Here is a 17821-nt window from a genome sequence, read left to right on the forward strand (position 1 = left end):
AAACAACGTAAGAGTTTGTAAGTACATCAGTGTTTGTCTCATATGTTTATTTTATGGTCTGTTGTTAGAGTGGACTGCTGTCTTCCTTCAGCTTGTCTATGACAGATCTTTCAAAATCTTGTGAGAACCTGTCAGCAGTTATGCTTTATAATCCAGGGTGAGTATATTCTAAAATGCGGTTGTTAAAATTCCAACCATTCTTCATTTTAGTAGTTTGAATGTTCCAAATGGCAGTAATAGAAAATATTTTGTTCTCAGGTTATGCTTGTTAAATAATGGGCTTCTGAATGAAGCCAGAACTTTTCAGAAATGTTATCTGAACTAGTCCATGCTAGAAAATGGGGTGAAGGGACACTGAGGAGCTTTCCATCCTGCTTAAAACTCGCTTTTACCTGGGATTTCTCCCAAGTAACGCAAGTGTAACTGCACCAGCGAACACCCACACTGATAGATCTAACATAAAGGAAGTTGTAGTTCCTGGAATCTGGGAGACAACATTTGCATTTTAACCAAGGCAGTTCAGCACAATAATGATAGGGCAAATTTTACATTTATACTTTCTTCAGAAATACAAGTTAACTATTTTTCCTGAGAAAAATGCATTGTAAACTGAAAATTAAGATTTCTTGAGTTCGTATAGTACCAACACAATCATAAAAAGGCTGGGAAATGTATGTCTTATGTTCTCACCTATATACCTCCTAGTAGGTGGCCAAGTTAGGATGTGGAAAACAGTTTTATTATATAGTTAGAATGACATAGACTGCTTATTGTAGAGAAGCTGTTTTTAATGTTTTTACCAGTGTTCTTAAAGTGACTTACAGAGAATTGATGGCATTTTGTTCTAATTTTTTTTTCAATAGCTAGTGCCTGTGTTTTGAATTGAGTGTGAGATGAGGCACTTTAACCACCTATGCACTTTTGAAAAATTGGCCGTAAATTGAATTATAGGCTTGGATAGTGCAGCTTTATTCCCAAGTTTTACTGTGGGGTTGCTCTTTCTCCATTAGCATTTAGGAAGATTGGACAGGTAATAATAACTTCAAGTTAAACAATGTCTTCAATACAGTGAGTATGTGTAATAACACTGATAAATTACATCTTTTTTTTCAGACAGAGCTGAAGGAGAAGGTCAAAAAAGTTTATGTTTTGCTATTTCTTTAGCTTTTCAAATAGTTCGATCTAAAAAACTTCTAGTGATAGTTGCTAGTATTATATTTTCTGTGGGCTGAGGAAGATTTCTGGCTGTTGTTTGTTACCTCTCGTTATTGATCAGCTACCATGGGCTTTTCCCCGACTAATAATGTTACTGTGGTACAATACTGTTATGAATAATTGCATTATACTGCTCAGTACTGACCTTGACTTTGCAGTCAGCATAGAGTAGGACATATAGTTTCAGCATTGCCTCACTTTTGCTCTTTCAAATTTGCAGCAAAATATAATGGCATGGGCAAGGCCCAGTTGAAGGTGGACTTAAGAATGACTTCCCTGCCCAAGAAGTTCATACTGTCTTCAGAAAATGCCAAATTGTGTCTTATAGAGAGGATTTTTCCTGTAACTTATTTAAAAAAAAAAAAAAAAAAAGAGTGAGTGAGAGAAAGTCTGGAGAGATACTTGCTTGTCTCAGATGGAGTAGATTGCAGCAAATTCTTCTTTCCCCTTGATATGTTCTGTGCAATATAGCTTCTTTTTTCCTTATCAGTTCTTCAAACATCTTGCTTTCCTGGAAATCGAACAGTGTGAATAATATAATTAAATTATCAATGTATGCAGCAATTCTTAGAAACACTGCCATTTTTCCCATCTGACACTTCTTCTGACTTTTATTTTCCTTTCTTGGGTGTGATTACGGGAGCATTGTTGCTGTTGAAATTGAGGCTAAGATTGGGTGAAAGCCCTTTCATATTCCTGAACACTTTCATGCCTGTGTTTTATTAGACTAAACTACAAGCAGAGAGTTAACTATTGATATTCTCCTGCTAGTCTGCATTCAATTAATCTTTGTGAACTGGCTTGCAGGAATAGGTATTTTGTCCTGCTTAATTTGTAAACACAAGAAAGGATTATGCTTAAGGCTCACATTACAGGAGGAATGTAGGTCTGCATGACTGTCACTTGTTTGTGAGCAATAAAACCTACCTGAGGTTGTTTCATAGTCACCGTTATGTACATATGTTATTCTAAGCAATGAAGCTCATGAGTCATAGAATAGTTTGGGTTGGAAGGGACCTTTAAAGGTCATCTCGTCCAACCCCCCTGCAATGAGTAGGGACATCTTCAACGAGATCAGGTTGCTCAGAGCCCCGTCCAACCTGACCTGGAATGTTTCCAGGGATGGGGCATCTACCACCTCTCTGGGCAACTTGTGCCAGTGTTTCACCACCCTCATTGTAAAAAATGTCTTCCTTATATCTAGTCAAAACCTACCCTCTTTTAGTTTAAAACCATTACCCCTTGTCCTGTCACAACAGGCCCCGCTAAAAAGTTTGTCCCCAGTTTTCTTATGAGCCCCCTTTAGGTATTGAAAGGCTGCAGTAAGGTCTCCCTGGAGCCTTCTCTTCTCCGGGCTGAATAACCCTAACTCTCTCAGGCTTTCTTCATAGGAGAGGTGTTCCATCCCCCTGACCATTTTTGTGGCCCTCCTCTGGAGCCACTCCAACAGGTCCATGTCTTTCCTGTACCGAGGGCTCCAGAGCTGGATTCAGTACTCCAGGTGGAGTCTCACCAGAGTGGAGTAGAGGGGCAGAATCGCCTCCCTCGACCTGCTGGCCTCGCTTCTTTTGATGCGGCCCAGAATACGAATGGTCTTCTGGGCTGCGAGCGCACGTTGTCGGCTCACGTCCAGCTTTTCACCCACCGGTACCCCCAAGTCCTTCTCGGCAGGGCTGCTCTCAGTCCCTTCATCCCCCAAGCCTGTATTGATACCGGGGGTTGCCCCGACCCAGAGGCAGGACCCTGCACTTGGCCTTGTTGAACCTTATGAGGTTCACATGGGCCCACTTCTCGAGCTCGTCCAGGTCCCTCTGGATGGCGTCCCAACACTCAGGCGCGTCAACTGCAGCACACAGCTTGGTGTCATCTGCAGACTTGCTGAGGGGGCGCTCGATCCCGCTGTCCATGTCATTGATGAAGATATTGAACAGTACTGGTCCCAATGGTTGCGTATCCAAAACCAAAACCTACCAACCAACCAACCAAAAAAAAAAAAAAAAGCCCAAACAAAGCAAACCTCAAGTATGACTGTTTTTACTGCTTTCATGACTGCTGCAAATAGAAGGTGGGCTCTGAGGTTTGCACTGCCGCTTAACTGAGCCCTGGTCTTAAAAATCATAGAAGAAAGTTATCTTCCATAACTGATGCATCTTTATGGAGAGCAATTTGGCAACAGCAGCTTTTGAGCTTAGTCTGGGGTTCCATGACTGTTTTAAATTTATTTATGTTGATGCTAACACTGTTTTCTTTCCATCTCCTCCTTTGTGACAGCACTGGGTTTTTTCTGATCTTGTGGTGAGCTTGTCCCAAGGAGATAATTCTGCAGAAAGTGTTGCTTTAGGAGGAACAGGTGGCCAGGGTAAATGCAAGTTAAAGAAAAGAATACATTTTGAATAAAGCAGACACTAAGCATTTAGGCCTTAGTAATAATTCAAAGCTTATGGCATTGTATTTGTAAAGAGTTAGGCAGCTTGCAGAATGCTTGAGCTCTGTACTTCCAACTAGGAATGCTGCTTAGCAAGTACAGTGCTGCAGTGGTTATTCTTCTGAGTGGTGACTCTGTTCAGCCTGGGTAAAACATTCAATAAATCTGATCTTCAGATATCAAAGGCAGGGTAATTTTACCCAAGGCGTTAGGTGGGGGTGAGCATCTTGCTTCTTCGAAAAGTGCAGATGGAAAAGAATACCCTACACTAAATTTGGTCTGGACTTTTTTTTTTTCATCAGGAACAAAGTAGGACGTGGTCCTTTGGTATGACCCTTTATTACAATAGATTGTAGTATCAGTTTCTCATAACATAATGGTGCTATACTGACCACCAGCATTGTACATCCAGATTCAGTAGCTGGCCCTCTGTTTTTTGGGTTTTTTTTTTTTTGTGACTTCTGTAGCTGACTAGCATTCTGCCTATTGTTAATTTAGCACTTTCAAGACCACCTTTCTTCCATTTTCAGTTTTGATAACCTAAAGACTGGTAGCTAAATTTGCAGTGTCTGTAGGTTGCAATGAACGGCTTGTAAGATCTTGCGTCTAGCAATCAATGGGAAAAGAGCCTGTGGGGTATTATTTTCAGTTGTTGTGAAAGCAGATAAATGATGGATCTTGCTTACTATATCTGTATCTTTCCCTTGTGAAAATCAGTGTTATATTTAATTGTGTTTTCAGATGGGTGGTCTTTGTGTGTGGCTTTTGGGGTGTGTGTGTGCGTGTGTGTGTTCTGTTTGGCTGTTTTCCCATATGTGGAGATAGTTGCATAAAATTTTGGCTTAACATGCAAAATTCTTTGTTCTGCTTGTTCCCAGTCTTTGTCTTTAATCTGATGTCATGCAACACTGCTTCAGATAATAAGCTTTGGATAAAATAGAATTTTGCACATAGATTTATGCTGAAGATTTCATTTGTGGACCTTTTGTAAGGTACATTATACTGTAACTCTAAAATCACTCATGAGAAACCTTGGTCTTGTCATGGATTTAGCATGGGGGTTTTTGTTTTGTTTTTTAAATGAGTTTCATAAATTGGGCTACTGAACAGCATTGTAACATCTTTGTAGTCTTGCCAGTACTCAGTCTTTCCTAACAGATGTAGTACCAGATAGCACTTTTGTGCTGTGTAAATTAAGGTATTGTAGTACTGTGCTAGTAGAACTGACTTCCTTTCTCTGCAGCTTATCGACACTGCTCTTATCACTAGATATGCCACGTTTTCGAGGAAAATGGTGTCTATTTAATTCAACACTGATCAGATTACGTTCTTTTGTGATAGGTCTATGAGAGAAGAAAGAGTGGATTCTAGTCTTTAATATCTTTGTCTCTTTCTTTTTAATTTCAAGCTAATATTTTTTTCTATTCACAGTGGTGCTCATATTAATAAAGGGAGTAGAGGTTATGTGAAAAAGATTTTTATTACAGGTAGACTAAACCAGAAAACATCAGTATTGCATCTGTGCTTTGTAAAACTGGCAGTGATTTGTTATAGCCAGTGATTTTTTCGGTGATGCTGAGATTTTTTTTTTTTTACTAGCTTCTTCAATAAACAAGGTTTCTGCAATCATTGACTGCCTGTCCTGCCTCCCCAGATTATCTCCTGTCCTGAAATAACTTTGAGCCCATAACCAGTTTGAAGCAAATATTGCAGAGGTAATGGTCTTAAAAATGGTGAATTCCTAAATATATTGAGAAAATAGGCAGCCAGCTAAGGAAGGCAGGCATTGATATTACCCCTGCAGAAATAAAGGCTCCAGTGTGAGCACCTTTGAGAGAGAATAGAGACACTGTGAATAACCCCTTGGTAGGAGAGCCTTCAGTGGAGCTCAGACCTTCTTAGGCACCACAGAATCTATGTAGCAGCAAAACACCAGGCTGTGTTAGCCCTTCTCTTCATAGGAGTATTTACTTGACTAAAATGCTTTAAATGTGCATTTTTAAAACAATTGGGTGTAGCATTTGGAAGCTGTTGAATGGGGTGTTGATGATGATCCATATTTGTCTTTGGCAAATAGCCATTTTCACTGAAGAACAAACCACTTTTGCATAGTTAATTCCTCTTTCCTGAACAATCTTTTGAGCAGCACCAGTTTTTATTTCAGTGTAAGGTAAAACTGATTGTCATGACACCACTGTTGAAGGTATTAGAGACAATTCTTCACAGAGAAAATCACAGAGTTTTTACCACTGACCAGTTTTTATATCAGACTGATTCCTGCGATGGCTGATATTCCTTGTATCAGATCTCAATCAAAAGCTAGTTACCGTTTTTATGCTTATATAAAATATGTTTGCCAAATTATGTGTTTTACAGGACAGTCAAAATATCCAAAGATTTTTGCTCTATCTTTGCACATTAAGTTAGCCGATGTGAAACATTTTATGTCATTATGGCTTAACGAAGCATGGTGTCCTGGTTTTGGATGGGGTAGAGTTAATTTTCTTTCTAGTAGCTGGTATAGTGCAATGTTTTGGATTCAGTGTGAGAAGAATGTTGATAACACACTGATGTTTTCAGTTGTTGCTAAGTAATGTTTAGACTAAGTCAAGGATTTTTCAGCTTCTCATGCCCAGTCAGCGAGAAAGCTGGAGGGGCATGAGAAGATGGGAGGGGACACAGCCAGGACAGCTGATGCAAACTGGCCAACAGGCTATTCCATACCATGTGACATCGTGTCCGATATATAAACTGGGGGGAGTTGGCCTGGGGGGATCGCTGCTCGGGAACTAACTGGGCATTGGTCGGTGAGTGGTGAGCAATTGGATTGTGCATCACTTGTTTTGTATATTCCAATCCTATTATTATTATTATTGTCATTTTATTATTGTTGTTATTATCATTATTAGTTTCTTCCTTTCTGTTCTGTTAAACTGTTTTTATCTCAACCCACGAGTTTTACCTTTTTCTTTTCAATTCTCTCCCCCATCCCACTGGGTGGGAGGGAAGTGAGTGAGCTGTTGCGTGGTGCTTAGTCGCTGGCTGGGGTTAAACCATGACACATGGGAATACTTGTAAATCATCTTTGCCAACTGTCTAAGCAAAGATGATCTACGTCTGACAGCGCTCAACAGACATCTGCATTTCCACAGACCAGAGCTATATTCCTCAGGGTCTATATTATTTTCAGCTGAAGTAATGAGTATAGTGCCATTTGTTAGCCAAACCATAGGTAAGAAGTGATAACTAACATCTATGAATTCCAGAGGCAGCAGACCATAGCCGAAGCAAGGGCTTATTGAGGTATAGCTTAAAAAAAAAAAAAAAAAAAAAAAAAAAAAAAGAAAAAAAATATAAGCACATGGTAACCCTTGAATTAAGCTTTTGCATTTCGAAGGTCCCTTAAGATTGCTTTTTGTTCTCTTGCATAACTTCGTGGATTTTGCATTGCTGCAACAGAAATTGTGCTCAAATTAAAAATACTAAGTTGTTGTCATCTCTTCTTGTGCTGAAATATTGAGATAGTGCCTATCCTAGACATAGTTTTAATGCAAATATGAAGGGGCTCTTGGTGAGATATTTACATGAGGGCTCTGGTTATCTGGAGCTGTGTATAAAAATCTACATTTGCTAATCCCTTAGGCATTGTAGAAGGCTTTTTTTAAAATGAATTTGTGAGAAATAGGGAAAAATTGATTTTGTTAAACTAGTTTTTCTCTGCCTTTGCAGCGGTTAAAGATACTTCCTGAGCACGTAGGAATCAAAGTTCATTTAAATTGCTTTGTAAAGTTCAGATTATTGGTCTATTTTTTGCATGTTTCCAAGGGCAATTCCTTTTTGTCATAGGCATTTGTATGATTTTATAAAGAAATATTAAACATAACCTACTTTTAAAAAACTTGGTTATATAATTGTGGTCATGACATCTTAAACTGCAGTTCCTCACATACCTGAAGTGAACTTGTAGTGCAGTCTTCATTTTTTCAGTGTTTATGAACCTGTCTCACTAATCTGCAAGCTCCTTAAGGTGTAACAGGTCTGAAGTAACTGGATATTTATGTATTTGGTTGGATATTTGTGTATTTGGTTGAATATTTTAGTCCACATATAGGTTCTCTATATTCAACCAAATACACAAATATCCAGTTATTTCAGACCCGCTACAGCTTTCTGAAGGTGTTTGTATAGTTGGACTAGGTTAAGTAAGCTCAGAAAAAGCCTGAAACTCTGAAGCTTTAGAACATGTTATTCAGAAAACGATGCAACAGAATCACTGATATTTATCCCCTTTATTATATTGATAGGATCTGAATTCAGATTTTCCTTTTTTATTTAAAAAAGCATAGAGATATTAATTTCAGAAACTTCCTTAAAAAAAATAAATCATTCAAAGGTAATTAAAATAAGAGGCCTTCTGTGGAACTGTAATAAGACCTGATATTAAAAATGACATAAAATACTCTCTTGTAATTATTCAGAACCTTATCAAACTAAATACATTAAGACCTCAAAATATTTTAGATAAATGGGTTTGGATTGTGTTCTGTGCTTGAGTGTTTCATTTTGCAGGAATTTGAGGTTTTTCAGCCCCGCTGGTTACATCATAGTAATATTTCGGGTTTCAGGGTTTGTTTTTTTTTTTTTTGTCCTGTGGAGGAAAAGGAAGAACTACGAGCATGTGGTAGCATACTTTTGTAGCTCTTTCCCTTCTCAGAAGTGGCCAAGTTAATAAACCATGTCACTGGCATTTGAAAAATGTGTTTAGAAAGAACAATTATTTAAATTTTACTTTTGAATAGTAATGTGATGATTGTTCTATGAATCTAACCAATTTAACCTCTAATAAAAAAAACTGTTGTTGACTTTAAAATCTTCTGTACGGCTAATGTTTTTTCTATCAATTCCTTTCTTAATTGATTGCTCTGTTTCCCTCTGCCTCCCATGGCAGTCTTTTCCCTGTAAAAGGACCAATCTGTCTAAGGTAGAGAAATTCAATTTCTATGTATTGATTGCCATGTCTGCATGTAGTTAACTTGCAGAGGCTATGCTAATAGTTTATCTGTCTTGTTTAACTTTACTTTTTAAATAGTTCGGGGTTTTTTTGCAAATTTATTTACTTTATTAAGTAAATTAAGTACTTAATTAAGAAATTAATTTACTTTTCTGTTGTATTTGGGTCAGACAGCATGATATCTAATTCGTAACCCTAATGAAGGAAATATTTTCTGCTATTGTAGAAAGTAGTTTTTTAAAACTTTTGATTTGTACTATTGTTATAATCTTCTAAACACACACTGAATTGCATCATGTCTTCCTATTTTTTGTGATATTCAGGAAATAACCTTTTTACTGTGTTCTTTTTTTAAAATCAGGCTAGAATTTGAGAGGCAACAACGAGAGGAGCTTGAAAAATTAGAAAGTAAAAGGTAACGTTATTCTCTGTGGTCTTTATGTATATGTGTGTGAATATATATACACATTGTAGACTCATTGAAATGATTAATTTGGAATCATGTTGTTACTCAGCAAGCAGAGGTTCCTGATATAAATAATTTTATCTTGTTTTATCTTCTGTGAAGATTTTGGTTATTTTCTTGAACTGCTCATTCTTACTGATCAGTAACAGACAAGCTGAATTGTAGCTAAATGTGATCTTTAGCAAGGGAAACACCAAACACAAAGGTATGAGGATGGCAGATCATACAAATGTAATGTATTACTTTCGCTCTTAACTTTCATTATGTTATTCGAAAAGATGGCAAATTATATTCTTTATTCAGATCTTTTTTTATGTTTTAGTTGCCTTTGGAGTGAATCTTCATTAGGACAACTAATGCTATAAACTCTGGTTCTCTTAAATATAACTGTAGTGCTGGTATGAGCATACTAATCATATCATCAGGACGTTATTTAGAAATCAGTTTGAAGTACAAAAGAAAGTATTGACCTCAGCTGGCAAATGGAGCTGACTGTTCTGGCTCATCATACCTGCTAAGATTTTTAGAAGTAGTAGCTCTCACCTTGTTGCAGATCACAGCATTCATTAGATTCATAAGCTGAAAGACACTTTCTGCCATCTCAGCTTTAGACTGCTTGCTCCATTTTGAAAGAGCTGTTAATGTATTTGGATTAAGCTAAGCAAACTCAGAAAACCCGTGAAACTCTGAAGCATTAGAAGATGTTATTCAGAAAAAGATGCAACAGAATCACTGGTATTTATCCTCTTTGTTATGTTGATAGGATTTGAATTCAGATTGTGCTGAAGTTGTTTTGCTTGTGCTTTAATTTATCTGATGTTAACTTCTTGCAAAATAACCAACTGACTTGCGGATTGTTTCTACATGTACTCAGGTGATAGCATTATGGGGATAATGGTGACCTTCAAGTCTTAGTCTGTCCTCATTTGGAATCCACTAGAACCTTTAAAAGAGAGATTGCACAGGACATAATAATTTGTCTTAAAGTAATTTCTCTCTCAAATACTTCTGTTCCTAAGCTTATAATCCTGTTTATCAATAATTCAGTTGGGTTCACCTAAAGAGAAGACATTGTTTTAATTCATCAGTTGGCTTAAATTTGGTGAGGCAAATTTCTAATCAAGTCCTTTTATACATGTTGTGTATATGAGAATGTATGTATACATAAAAATATATAATTTACTCTTCACTGTGTGCGCTCGTGTTCTATCAATATTTTTATTGGATTTGACAGAGCTAATGGTCTAATTTTCTAATGTAAATGCTATGTAACATATCTTCCTATAATTTCATATATCCACAACTTTTTATGTTGAAATAGACCATAAAAATCTCTTTACCATTCGTCTCATGCATTGAAGTCACTTTGAAGCAATGCAGGATCTTAACCTGTGGCAAACCAAAACTATTAAAAAAAGAAACCATTACATATACTGCAAAATCCTTGTCCAAACATTTTTAACTTCTAAAGGATATGTTGTCTTTTGGAAAACAAGAAAGAAAAGTTTGAATTATTGCATGTAATTTTTTCTGTAGGAAACAAATAGAAGAGATGGAAGAAAAACAAAGGTCTGACAAAGCAGAACTTGTAAGAATGCAGCAAGAAGTAGAGTCACAGCGCAAAGAAACAGAAATAGTACAGCTGCAAATTCGAAAACAGGAAGAGAGTCTGAAACGGAGAAGTGTTCACATTGAGAGCAGGTTAAAGGATTTGCTGGCTGAAAAAGAAAAATTTGAAGAAGAGAGATTACGGGAACAACAGGAGATAGAGCTTCAAAAGAAAAAGCAGCAGGAAGAAATTTTTGCCCGGGTCAAAGAGGAGTTGCAGCGACTACAAGAACTTAATCATAATGAAAAAGCAGAGAAAATGCAGATTTTCCGTGAACTAGAAAAACTTAAAAAGGAAAAAGATGAACAGTATATTAAGCTGGAATCAGAAAAAAAGAGACTTGAAGAACAAGAAAGGGAGCAGGTGATGCTGGTGGCTCATTTAGAAGAACAGCTTCGAGAAAAGCAGGTCATGATAGAACTCCTGAAGAGAGGGGATGTACAAAGAGTTGAAGAAGAGAAAAGAGATCTTGAGAATATTAGAGAATCTCTTTTGAAAGTCAAAGAAGCCCGATCTGAAGGTGATGAAAACTGTGAAGACTTAGAAAAAGCACAGCATGATTTCATAGAGTTTAAAAGGAAACAACTGCAACAGTTGACTATTTTGGAAAAAGATTTAGTTCAGCAAATGGATCACCTAGAAAAGGAAATAGCAGATGAAAAAAGAGCTCTGGAACAATTAAAATTTGCACATGAAGAACATTTAAATGTCAAGAGAGATGATGAAAACTTTGTGGATGCTGTAGTCAAGGCTGAGGAAGTTGACAAGATTAAGCCAGCGGAGTACAGGCTCCAATCTAAAGTACGCCAGCTTGAGTATCTGAAGAGTAATCATTTGCCAGCTCTGCTGGAAGAAAAACAAAGAGCTTCTGAAGTCCTTGATAGGGGCTTGTTAGGGTTAGATAATACTCTCTATCAAATAGAGAAAGAAATAGAAGAAAAAGAGGAGCAGCTTGCCCAGTATAGAGCTAGCACAAATCAACTGCAGCAGCTTCAAGAAACCTTTGAATTCACAGCCAATGTAGCTCGTCAGGAAGAAAAGGTTCGGAAAAAGGAAAAAGAAATACTTGAATCAAGGGAAAAACAGCAGAGAGAGGCGCTGGAGCAAGCTGTTGCTAAGTTAGAAAGGAGGCACTCTGCTTTGCAACGTCGTTCAACAATAGACTTTGAAATTGAAGAGCAGAAACAGAAGCTTGCCACCTTGAACAACAGCTGCAGCGAACAGGCAGGTCTGCAGGCTAGTCTAGAAGCTGAGCAGAAAGCCCTTGAACAAGACCGAGAACGGTAAGTGTTGTGGTAGCTTCCATTTATTAGAACCTATCCACAAAAAGTGAATAATTTTATACCTTAGAAGTTGAGAGAGCGACTCGTTCTGTGTCCCAGTATTTGAGTTTCTTCAGGAGTTTCAAGTAATTTGCCCAGAATTGAAAGTCTGTAGGTTTTTTTTAAAGGATTCTTGCTCACTCATTAATTTTTATTGTGTTCAGATGCTTATCCCATTCTCAGCAGTATAGTATTTGCATTAGCCATCACAGTACTGAAATAGATTATTTTACCTATTTAGAAAGCTCAGCCAACCTTATGTTCTGCCCTTACAAAAACATGTACCATCTAACAACTTTTTTCTCTTAAAATATTAATGTATAACATTTTGTTTCTTTATTAGTAACAAGCTAGATGTTTGTTCAAGATTTGGAGGCTGATAGTTATGGTAGACTGCCAACTGTCTCTCTTAACCGGTGATGTATTGAACACTTTTGGTATTCAAACAGGTGTAATGTTTAACTTTTTGTTATTGGTTTCAGGGCTAAATAAAATAGACTAGCCATATATCCCTGTAAAATTTGATGGTGGTTTTTAAGCTTATTGGAAAATATACAGAGGCTTTAATACAGCTCTATGTGATGACAAACCCTTTTAGGTACAGAAGCAATGTCATCAGTTATGATATCTGGTAGCGTAACATTCAGCCTAAGTATGGGAGGCTCAGAGGAAAGTGATTCAGGTAAGGGAGGATCTTTCTATGGGGAAGAAGAGGAAAGAATCTTTTGTTTTATTTTTGGCCTGAGCAAAAATCCACTGGGATTAATGCATTTAGTCCATGCAGTATGGAAAAAAGGGCAGAATTGCCATTTTAAATGTGTTGTCTGATTTGCTAATGCTTGAGCTTTAAAACCTGTGATTATTGGTGAAACAATGAAGTGTTTTTTCTTGAGGTAGCATTTGTCATTTGTTTTTTTAATATTCCACTAATTACCTGACTCTTCTTTCATAAGCTCTCCAAACAGATGCTTGATTAGAAAAACCACCTAAAAAAAGAAAATTGCCTATAGCCAAATTGAAGAGCTCTTCTGTATCCTCTTCCTGTTAAACCATTATCAGAAGAGAATAGTTCCTTTCTATACCCCGTGTAAGGGTCACTTTTTCAACATTTAGAGTCCATTATGTGTATTTTTAGTTGAGCAGTTTCAATACTGATTTATCGTTTTGTTGTGGATATTGCCATTATTTTTCATAATTGTCCTGAACATAAAATCTGGTTTTCTACACTAAGCATCTCACTTGACTAAAGTCAGCTATAAAGAACAGGATGTTCCACAAAAATAGACAGCTTAGCTAGCCCTCAAGAGATTGCTGAGTTGTATGATAAGTGAAAAAATACGTTGTCAGCTAGAAGACTGAGGTGTGGAAAAGATACCAAGAAATTGAAAAGGTCTCTTTTTTTTTTTTTCTTCCCTTGGGTTTTTTTCTTGTTTACTTTAAAGTCCTCTTGCACAAACTAAATAAAACTTTGAAGTCTTTCAGTGAATCGCCCAGGGGCCTGAATAATTCAATTCGGAAAGTTTTTATGAATGTTGAGGCAGAAGAAAATCTTAAGATACATGATAGTATGTTAAATGCTTCGGGCTACTTATTGCTCTTGTGTTTGAGTTTACAATTCACAGTACATGATGTCTTGGGTGCTATAGTAAACATATGAATTGTATATGGTGCTTATTTATCTAGAAACCATTATGTGATGATGTGCTCTGGTTCAGATCAGTGTTAACTCTGAAAATGTTTAGATGCAATATTCATTTGAAATGCTCTATGAATCCAAGTCCATCATAACTGGATAAAATGTTTTTTTCCAGTTTGAATAATGTTAGCTCAAATCTTTTGCTTAGAGGGTTGACCCCCCAAAACAATAATTTGAAGTTAACTTATACTGGAATAATGCATACATGTTTTGTCTTTACTGGCAGAGGTTTGTGGCAATAGAATTAACATGAAGCAACTGTAGAGTCATCTTTGAGACGACAGGATGTATTGCTGACAAGTGGCAAGGTGCACTTTAGTGTACTTACTGGTGGATGCATCACACGGCTGGATAAGTTTATAGCTATAGAAAGTGATATCTTTTGATAGTAGGATGTTTACAAATCAAGAGATAAGCTTTGTTCCTTTAATGTAATTCTGATTTTTGTGGTTAAAATGATTTTCCATAGATGCAAACACTCTCCTATATCCATCAGCCATTTTCCATCCACTTTTCCTCAGGATGCAAAATTGTTTTGCTGCTAATCAAAAGAAACAGATGGCTTCTGGCAGTGCTGCAAAAAGTACTCTAAAAATGAAGTAACAATTCAGCCTGCTTTACTCCAGCCTAAGCCTCAGCATTCATCATCTCTTCAATTTTCTGTTTTGACCTCCAGGGTGGAATAAAGTAGTTGTAGCTTTGTACTTCAATTTAGATACATACAATCGTAGGATAAGTGGTAGAATCCCAACTTTGCATAGTTTCCCCTGCTTTTGCGGGAACTTCTTTTCTTTTGTTTAATTTTCAGGTGAACTCTAGAAAAACAATTACCTTTAGAGACAAAAGTTGTAATGGAAATGGGGAAGATTATTACTGTGTTACTAATCTAATCTCAGCAACATTACAAGTGAAAAGTGTGTTGTGCAGATAACTTTGTTATAATGTAGTTTAATTTGACTAAGTGATAAATATTGCAAGAAGTGCTTCTTATTTTAAACTAGATGCCTCAGGCATTTTTCAGTCAAAAATACAGTATCCAATTTTACATATTCTATTCTGTGCATAAATCTGGCTGGTATGAAATTTACTTGTTAAAAAAAATGAGGAGGTTTCCACTTCAAAAGTTGATTTATTAGGTATATATAAAGTAAATACTAGATGTTTTATTTTGTATGTAAATTTTATAAAATACATATACAGACCAAAGGAATAACTGGAAAATAAGATTTATATGTATAGTATACAATTTAAAGATTTTCTTGTAGATATGTTTTGCCACATCATTGTTTTAGGTTGTCTTTGGTTTTTTGGATTAGTGGTGTATTTTGAGTTTTTAATTTTTCCCCTCCATTTATTCATTTACTTCACACTGGAAGCTAATAGCTGAGGTCATTGATAGAGGTCTGTAATGAGGAAAGTTTATTCAAGTGATCCTAATAGATAGGCTAAGTCTTATGAATTGATATCTAATGTGCTGAGTTAGATACCTTTTGATTTGGAAGTTGTTGAAGTTGTTTTATTTAACTTAATACTGCTGTTGTACTGTGGTTTTGAGCTGTCTCTTTTCCTATCTAAATATTCTTAAAGAACAATTATGATTTTTATATCTTCATAAATATTAATACTTACAACCTTATATACAAGTATCGAGTGTAAGTACAGTACTTGCCATACGAACTATGGGGATCAGCTCTAAAAGAAAACAAATTACATTTTAAGATCTCTTTGTAGCCTGGACCAGGAAATTCAGCAACTGAAGCAAAAAATATACGAGGGTGATGGTGGTCAGAAAGGAAATCATGGAACATTAGAAGAGAGACTCTACCATACTACTTCCCCTACCAGCCCAACAAAGCCACAGCCACCCGCTGCTCCACTAGTTGATGATAGGTAGGTAACCTGCACTTATGCAATGTTTTGGTAGGAGTGCAAACAATAGCTTTAGAAAAGAAATATTTTGGAAGATCGTACTGCCTGAGTTAGATTTTAATTAAATACTGTAATTGTACTTAAAGACTAGTCTGGAAGTAAAATTAATTTTATGTATTTTACATGAAATAACCAACAGCCTAATCTGTTGCTCCTGTGCAGTTTGTTTTAGAATAGAGGGTTGGCAAACTGTAGGCTACAATGTATTTAAATTGTTTTTGTGTTTACAGTTACTTGTCTATATGGCATTGCTTTATATACACTTAAAGCAGCAAAGTAAATGAAATTGTGTTAAGCCTTTTTTAACACGGCAGCTGCCTGGTATCACTTAAAATCTATTTCATCTCTGTTCCTTTTACACCTACACATGCAGTTGTTAGTATCAACTCTTGGAACATTCCTTCTGTTTGAAGACTAAACCTTTGTTAGTCCAAGTTGCCGATATCACAAAAGTGATAAAAGCAAACTGTTAAGTAACTAAAGATGCAACCCCAGCCTTCTATTTCTTCTTCATCGCCCTTACCTTCACTGCCACTTGTATGTAGAGCTGTACGCATGGCAGTGGCTTGACCTGTGGTCCATTAAAATGTCTAATTCTGATAACAAATTGTTAACTATTGGCTGTTAAACGAATACTTGCTCAAAAGTCCATGTTCCTTAAGGAGGGATAATACTGGTCTAACGTTAAACCTGCCAATTAAGAGTTGTGCAGTACTTAGGGTTTACAAGTGTTTCAAAGAGCCTTTTAGCCTGTCTTGATTTTTATCTAAGAATATACTACTATTTTTTTTTTTTTTCCCCACTGAAAGGATAAATGCCTTTATTGAACAAGAAGTGCAGAGAAGGCTCCAGAATATTCATCATAAAGCAGAGGATAACAATGTTAGCCTGTCCTGGTCTACAGAAAGTTTAAAGGTGGGCAGAGATGGGTAGGAAATCCTGACCTTTAATGTACCACGTGTAACCACTGATTTAGTTTTGTTGTTCAATAATTTTCATGTTTTCCTATGTTTACTTAATTTTAATTTACCAAAAAAGTAAACAGTAGATCAGGGATATCAGTTTTAGATTTTGATCATCTTTTTTTTCCATTGGCTGTTTTCCATTTTTTTGCAGTGAAGAGTGTGTAAATGGCAATGGGAAGCTTGCAGATCAAATAAAAATCTTCATTTTATGTCTGTAAAATACATTGATAAAATTCCATCCAGAAGAACGGTAATTGTTTATGCTTGCAAACAAATGCTCATTTAAAAACTGGTGTTCTAATTAATCCAAAGACTGGGTTGATTGACTTCTAAGCCAGTGGCTTAATAAATATCAATAAGAAAATAGTTGGCTTTGGCTATTAAAAAGAATGTCTCTTCCTATGAATACTTTTAAATGAATTTACACAAGCAAGGCACTCTTTTTAATTATCACCTGTATCTTTTTTGTTCTTAGGATAATGAGAGGCTTAATAATGGCACTGTTCAACGCAAACTGAAGTATGAGGTAGGTCATAATTTGTCAGGATGAAATGGTTGTCTTAAATTATGGCATGCCCTGTAATTAAATTTCTTAATGTTTAGCTGCATAATTAGAATTTTGAATTCACAGCAAGATTAATGGCTAATGGAGACAGCAATGCATTTTGCCAGCTGGAATTAAAGTGATCTTTTTCAGATTGGGCATAACTTTTTCCTTATTTGAAGGTGTGGTGTTATTGTGGATCTTTCTTCCTTGTTTTGTTATGATTCTTAATTTGGAACAGTATCTCCTTCCTGATTTTTAGAGGATAAAAGCATTTAATAAGGACAGATTGTCTGAATTCAGAATACCACTTCACATTTTTGACTCTCAATGAACTACTGTAAGGTTGTCTATAATATTAGCAAGTAGCATCAGGCAAATTTGCTTATGTCATGAAGGATTCATACATGTATTTTTAAACTGAGGCTTGGACCCCTCCCACCATATTTGGTTGCCTAACTTTTGCTTGAAACATAGTTAATTACTTGTCTTGGTGAATAAATCCTAAATACCTTTATGGAATTAAACCTTAATAGTAGGAGGGCTGCAACACCTCTTATCTGGAGTTTTTCGGACTTCTACACTTATTTTGAAACTGTGTTGGACTTTTTACACTATCTTGGATAGTATAGGATTACT

At 36.3% G+C, this 17821-nt stretch overlaps 1 protein-coding gene across 14 annotated transcripts in view; it reads left to right on the forward strand.

The window, feature by feature from the left end:
* KIF16B (kinesin family member 16B) overlaps positions 1 to 17821 on the forward strand; it is a 153043-nt gene that overhangs the window by 74774 nt on the left and 60448 nt on the right. For 8 of the 14 annotated variants that reach the window (XR_003924584.2, XR_003924585.2, XR_003924587.1 and 5 more), the window contains exons 17-23: positions 69 to 157; positions 8589 to 8621; positions 9013 to 9066; positions 10654 to 12009; positions 15464 to 15634; positions 16483 to 16588; positions 17114 to 17164. Coding sequence is in view for 8 of the 14 variants with exons in the window: in XM_030022323.2 (XP_029878183.1) it covers positions 69 to 157; positions 8589 to 8621; positions 9013 to 9066; positions 10654 to 12009; positions 15464 to 15634; positions 16483 to 16588; positions 17114 to 17164 (1860 nt within the window). In the remaining 6 variants the exon portion in view is untranslated. Of the gene's footprint in view, positions 1 to 68; positions 158 to 8588; positions 8622 to 9012; positions 9067 to 10653; positions 12010 to 15463; positions 15635 to 16046; positions 16147 to 16482; positions 16589 to 17113; positions 17165 to 17821 lie in introns of those variants that run through there. The other 6 variants (XM_030022324.2, XM_030022320.2, XM_030022325.2 and 3 more) reach the window with 4 other exon arrangements.

Source organism: Aquila chrysaetos, chromosome 8 (genome assembly GCF_900496995.4).
Source record: "Aquila chrysaetos chrysaetos chromosome 8, bAquChr1.4, whole genome shotgun sequence".
NCBI classification, from domain to species: domain Eukaryota; kingdom Metazoa; phylum Chordata; class Aves; order Accipitriformes; family Accipitridae; genus Aquila; species Aquila chrysaetos.